Source organism: Mauremys reevesii, linkage group 1, assembly GCF_016161935.1.
Source record: "Mauremys reevesii isolate NIE-2019 linkage group 1, ASM1616193v1, whole genome shotgun sequence".
In the NCBI taxonomy this organism is placed as follows: Eukaryota; Metazoa; Chordata; order Testudines; family Geoemydidae; genus Mauremys; species Mauremys reevesii.
In genome coordinates, this window is record NC_052623.1 from 254,842,410 (window position 1) to 254,848,409 (window position 6,000).

The 6,000-nt window shown below is 47.0% G+C and overlaps 1 protein-coding gene across 1 annotated transcript in view; it reads right to left on the reverse strand.

Moving 5' to 3' along the window:
- The window catches only part of PKP2 (plakophilin 2), a 77,425-nt gene extending 71,627 nt beyond the window's left edge, over positions 1-5,798 (reverse strand). The window contains exon 1 of the mRNA XM_039511098.1: positions 5,310-5,798. Coding sequence (XP_039367032.1) covers positions 5,310-5,526 — 217 coding nt within the window. The 5' untranslated portion in view covers positions 5,527-5,798. The remainder of the gene's footprint in view (positions 1-5,309) is intronic.
- Between the last annotated feature and the right edge of the window lie 202 nt (positions 5,799-6,000).

Sequence of the window (6,000 nt, forward strand, 5' to 3'; positions counted from 1 at the left end):
GGAAAAAATATGAATAGAAGTCTTCAGCAAATGTTCCTTCTACCTAATGGCTCTATCTACAATGATTTTAAAAGGGAATGATTTTCTTTGATTTTAAAATGTGAGATTGAGTATGATCGCATTTCTACTGAAACATCTACTCAAACTAGAAGAGAGAAAATCAGCTAAAAGCAAGGGAGAAAAATCCCATTAAGACCTATACAACTGAAGAAACGTAAGGGAGCCATAAAAGGGAACCTAATCAATAACTGGCCTACACTCAAAACTGTCCTCCAAAACCTCAGAAGATTTATAGGTCTATTACTCATAAAATAGAATGTGACTCCTTCAGTGAAATTAATTATATAGTCAGGGCCCTTTTTGATAAGCTATGGTGCCAGATTCTGCTTTCCTACCCATCAATAAAATTGTTAAGGATGTAAAGGAGTGTGGATTTGGTCAATCACTAGAGGAATGGAAATGCCAGCTACAGAATTAAGTAGCCAGTAAAGACACATCAAAGAGATCCAGATTGGTGAAAAGGAGAAATAGAAATATAATGGGTTCTAATCTCTTGAAGAGCACATGAAATCACCACTACTGTTAAATTACACATGTGAACTGAAGGGAAGAATTCCAGACCTATTATTGCATAACATTTTGATACTGCTATCTCTCTTTGTGATAACAGATTCTGTTTTGCAGTGAGACCAAGTGGGAGAGAGTTTATTTATGTAGGCAATCAAAATTTTCATTTGACTGCTTTAGTACTCAATTTTATTTCTTTCTGACCAAACTTTTAACTTATAAAGCTACAGCAACTGATTCACTGACAAGGTGTTTTTCTTTTGAACTAGAACTGAATCAGCACTTAATTTTAATCGTATAGAAACTGGAATAATTCTCATTTCAAGACTAACTATACATTTTTTTCAAGGAATAAAAATGCACATATATTTCAAGATGGATCTGAACTTCTAACAAAGAAAAAGGAGCAGAAAGAAACTAAAGAAAAACCCACAACAGAACAGAGCACTTTCAGGCTTCTTTATGCATTATGAAACAGCAAAAAAGGGCACAAACCCAATCTGTTTCTCTTTGTAGGTCACAGTTAAGGCTGAGCTGGAACAATTAGTCTGGTGCCTTTTATACAAAATATACTGTTTGATGCTATACTCCTTGCACACACAAAGCTTCCAGTTCAGCCAATGGAAATTATTAGGCCTCAGGGACTATAGGATCAGGCCCTTTGCAGTACGTATCATTGATTCCTCTTTACAGATGTAGAAACAAGTGCTTATGTGCTTGCCTAACTTTAAGCGTGTGAATAGTCCAGTTGTGAGTATGCTTAAGTAGCTTGATGAACTGGGTCTGAAATGCTTACTAATGGGTCATTTATACCAGAGGGGACTGAGCATTCTCCTTTTGAAGTGCATGAGAGTTTTCCCATTGACTTTAAGGGGTGCAGGATTAGGCACTTGGTGTATATTTAGCCAGCGGTGTCAAAGCAAAGTTTGAAAGGCTTTATAATTCAGGAAGATGGACATTTTTTCCATCTAAAATAGTAGCAAATCTCTGTGGAGGGGGCTTACCTAAGTATAAACATTAATATGAAATGAATCCAGTTTTCTTGGGTCTTTCTGTGTTTTGAGTTGGAAATAACCCAAAGAAGTGTGATAAATTGAGCACAGGCAGGGGCGGCTCTAGAGCCCAGCGGGGCAAGCAGCCGCCTGGGGCGGCCCTTTCCCAGGGGGGCGGCAGGCTGGGCCGGTGGACCTGCCGCAGTCATGCCTGCGGGAGGTCCACCGGAGCCCGGGGACGACCGGACCTGCCGCGGTCATACCTGCGGGAGGTCCACCGGAGCCCGGGGACGACCGGACCTGCCGCAGGCATGACTGCGGAGGGGGCGCTCGTCCCGCGGCTCGGCTGGACCTCCCGCAGGCATGACTGCGGCAGCTCAACCGGAGCCGCCGGACCAGCGTACCGCCCGCAGCTGCGGGAGGTCCAGCTGAGCCGCGCGACCAGCGGACCCTCCGCAGTCATGCCCGCGGCAGGTCCGCTGCTCCCGCGGCTCGGGGGCGCCTCCCGGGCATCATTGCTTGGGGCGGCCAAATTTGTAGAGCCGCCCCTGAGCACAGGTACATATAAGGAAGAACCGTTGCTAAAGTCCTTAGTGCCATAACTAGTTCACATATCACAGGCATTTTATAATATAGGCTTCTTGTTTCTGAAGCCTATTTAAAAAAATTATTGGCATTTCAAAAATGCAAAATGTCTGAACTACTTGAATTTCAAAAAAAAGAGTAAATAATAGTAATAACCCCCCCCCCCCCCAATATCCCAAATCCATTAGAATTGCAAACACCCAGAGGAATTAGAGAAAGTAGTAGGTCTGGAGCCAGGAGTGGCTCTATGTATTTTGCCGCCCCAAGCACAGAAGTTAGGCGGCTTTCGATGGCGCGCCTGTGGGAGGTCCACTGGTAATGCGGATTCGGCAGCATGCCTGCGGGAGGTCCGCTGGTCCCATGCCTTTGGCGTACCCGCCACCGAATTGCTGCTGGCGGACCTCCCTCAGGCATGCTGCTGCTCTCACAGGGACCGGCAGGCGGCTCCCCACGGCTTGCCGCCCCATGCACACGCTTGTTGCCACCCGTCTGGAGCTCTCTTTCAGAGTGTTTTGGGTGTGTTGACATTAGCATTCTCCTAACCCACCCTCATTTGTCAGCTTCTGTTTAAAGAAGTATTTTTCAAAGTCTCAACTCTAATGTCAACCATAAAATAAAGTAAAATACAGGCGAGTCTCATCTTACGCTGGGGTTACGTTCCGCTGTCAGCGCGTAAAGCGAAAATCGCGGATAGTCAAAATTACACTGAGTGTAATGGCAGGCGGAATCACCTGCACTACATGTACAGTATTTAAATTGTTATTTTTCTCTTTTTTTTGTTTTTGCCAACCGTGCAAAGCTGAATTCGCGCATGTTAAATGTGCATAAGATGAGACTCATCTGTAAAAATGCATTTCAACAGAACAAATGGCAATTGTTAAAATCTTTGGAAGCTTCTTTTATACTCAAGCTCACAAGCTGAGAATTTACATATAAACTATTCTGTCTAGAGCTACCGAGTATTTTATTGTGAAACCAAGGGTACATGATTTTGATGGATGTCTTGCAAAGTTTTTTAACGAAGGTACAGTTGTGACTGCATCCCATTCATTTTTAGTGAATTTTTTTAAGCTGGAAGCCACCAATAGCACTAGAGCACAATTATTATTATTATTATTATTTTGCTGGGAACAAGACAGCTAGATGAATTATATTTATCCATAAGAGGTACTTTATCTCATATTTTTATGAGAACAAAAAGATGATCGCTTCCATACTTAAAACTCAGTTTAAGACTCTTCACATAAATGGAGCATCAGACTATAATAAAGAGTGAGTCAATATTTCCTCATCTTTTTTAAAAACAGGATTAACGCTTTCATAATTGATCCTTATAGCCTCAGCTTTTTGGGTGCCTTTGTTTTAAAATAAAATCATATTTCCAACACCGATTAATACCAATATAGGGCCATATTATAAGAGCTGAAAGCACCCACCTCTCAGCGCTTTAGAGAATCAGGTTCTTAGGCCCTGGATCCATGTGGTGGGCAAAGAGTGTGGCTGCATGAATCCAACCCACAGGTCAGAGCCTCCTAAAGGCAGGGATTTAACTATAAAGCACTACACACACCAATGTGTACTGTGAATAATAATCTTCTATATCAGGGATCGGCAACCTTTGGCACGTCAGGGAAATCCACTGGCAGTCTGGGGTTGTTTACCTGCAGTGGCCGCAGGTTCGGAGGATCACAGCTCCCACTGGAGACGGTTTGCCATTCCATGCCAATGGGGGCTGCAGGAAGCAGTGCGGGCCGAGGGATGTGCTGGCCACCGCTTCCCGCAGCCCCCACTGACCTCGGAATGACAAACCAAGAACCTGCAGATGCTACAGATAAACAAACCCCAGTCTGCCAGTGGATTTCCCTTAGGCCACATGCCAAAGATTGCCGATCCCTGTTCTATGGTATTATTGTTTCCATGTCTCCTAATAACTCCTTTCCCATGTGTATTTTATTATGCCTCTCCTTTGTTTATTTTATGTTTGCAGCCTGAAGGCAGGCAAGATATTTTCTTTATTTCTTTCCACGGTTAGAAAAAATAATTAAAAGAGGATTAAAACAAACACACTGGAATGGTTACAGGATGGCGGGTTGGAGGAGGAAGAGACATGATTCTTCTTTCACACCGTGGCAAACCAGGAGTAACTCAGCTGAAGTCAATTGAGTTATACTACTGTGAAAATACAGTCGCAAGAGAGGAAAATTAGGGCTAATTTATTTAATCAGAAAGGAAAGAGAGAGAGAGAGCATTAAAGAAAAAAGAAGAGACACAGCTATGATCATATGGTAAATACTGTAAGAGGCAGGAAAGTCCCATTAGATCATCTCAAGGCCATTTCCCTAAGGGCCATTGCAGTTTACAAACACTAAGATAGAGAACATAACCAATACTGAGCTTAATCAAAACGCCCACAATCCTCAAAAGCACTGATAGAGCATAAATCCCCTTGACTTTCAAATCAATATTGCACTCCTAAATTAGGTACTCCTGGTTACATTTATATAGCAACAATTTCAACTGGAGACCTGACACACAGTTGAAAGAAGCCAGAAAAATGGAGAACTTCACAGCTGGTCTTGGCATAACAGGCCATAAGGGGGAAAGTATCGGAGGGGTAGCCGTGTTAGTCTGGTTCTGTAGAAGCAGCAAAGAATCCTGTGGCACCTTATAGACTAACAGACGTTTTGCAGCATGAGCTTTCGTAGGTATTGCTTGCATCTGACGAAGTGGGTATTCACCCACGAAAGCTCATGCTGCAAAACGTCTGTTAGTCTATAAGGTGCCACAGGATTCTTTGCTGCTTCATAAGGGGGAAGACAGGCAGAATGGTTGGGAGGGGGGGTGTTGTAAGGGGAACATTTGACTCCTGGAAGTGAGTGATTCAAACTTTTCTGTGGGCAAGATGGGAATACAGAGCGCCATGGAATATCAGTATCACCTTCAGGAGGAGCCTTCCTACAGGGTAAGGCTGCCGTGTGAGAGAACTGTAAAGAAGAAAGGAAAATGTACCAGAGACTATTGGTATTAATCTTGGTAAGGGGGAGGGAGGAAGAATCAAAAGAAAAGAAAAGAAAAGAAAGGTGGTGGGGGGGGGAGGAAAGCAAAAAGAATGCAAAGGGGGAGTCACGAGGGGGGACGGGATCGGGCCCTGCTTGGGGCACTCACCATTTGACAGGGAGCCTCTACTTTTCCTGGCCAGCGTTTGCTGGACCTGCTGCTGGATGCGGAGACTTTTCTCCAAGCCGGCACGGTTGCCCAAGAGCTTCAGCCTGGCCTCGGAGGGCAGAGCCAGGGTGGAACTGTCCAGCTCCTGCAGGGTCTGGTGGCCCAGGACGGTGCGGATGTAGCTGCGGTCGGCGGCGGCAGAGTCCAGGGTGCCCATGGTCCAGCGGGGGGAAGAAGCTCCAGCGGCGGCTGCGGTGGAGCCTGCTCCCTACGGTCCCTGGCTGAGCAGCCGCCGCCCAGCTCCAGCGCCCAGTGCAGGAGGGACGGACGGGGCTGGGCAGCCCGTGGCTGTGCCACGCCCCCGCCGCAGCGCAGGTAGCAGCTGGCTGCCAGGATCCTGCCGCCCCAGGGGCAGGAGGGAGCCGCGCCCCCTGCTCCTCCCCCGGCCTGGCGATGGGAGCTGGGAGGAGCGCGTCCTCCCTCCCCCTGGCCCCGGGGCAGGGCTCCTGGACTTCCCCGCGTGGGCGCGGCCCCCTCCGATCCCGCACGCCCAGCCGGCCTCGCCCTGCGTCTGCTCACCGGCAACTCGGTGTGGCAGGAAGGGGCGGGGGGGATCGGTAACCTTTTCGCTGCAGCGCCCGCAGGGCAAGGACACCAGGCGGGGCGGGCCGAGCCTCTGGCGAGGGAGGGA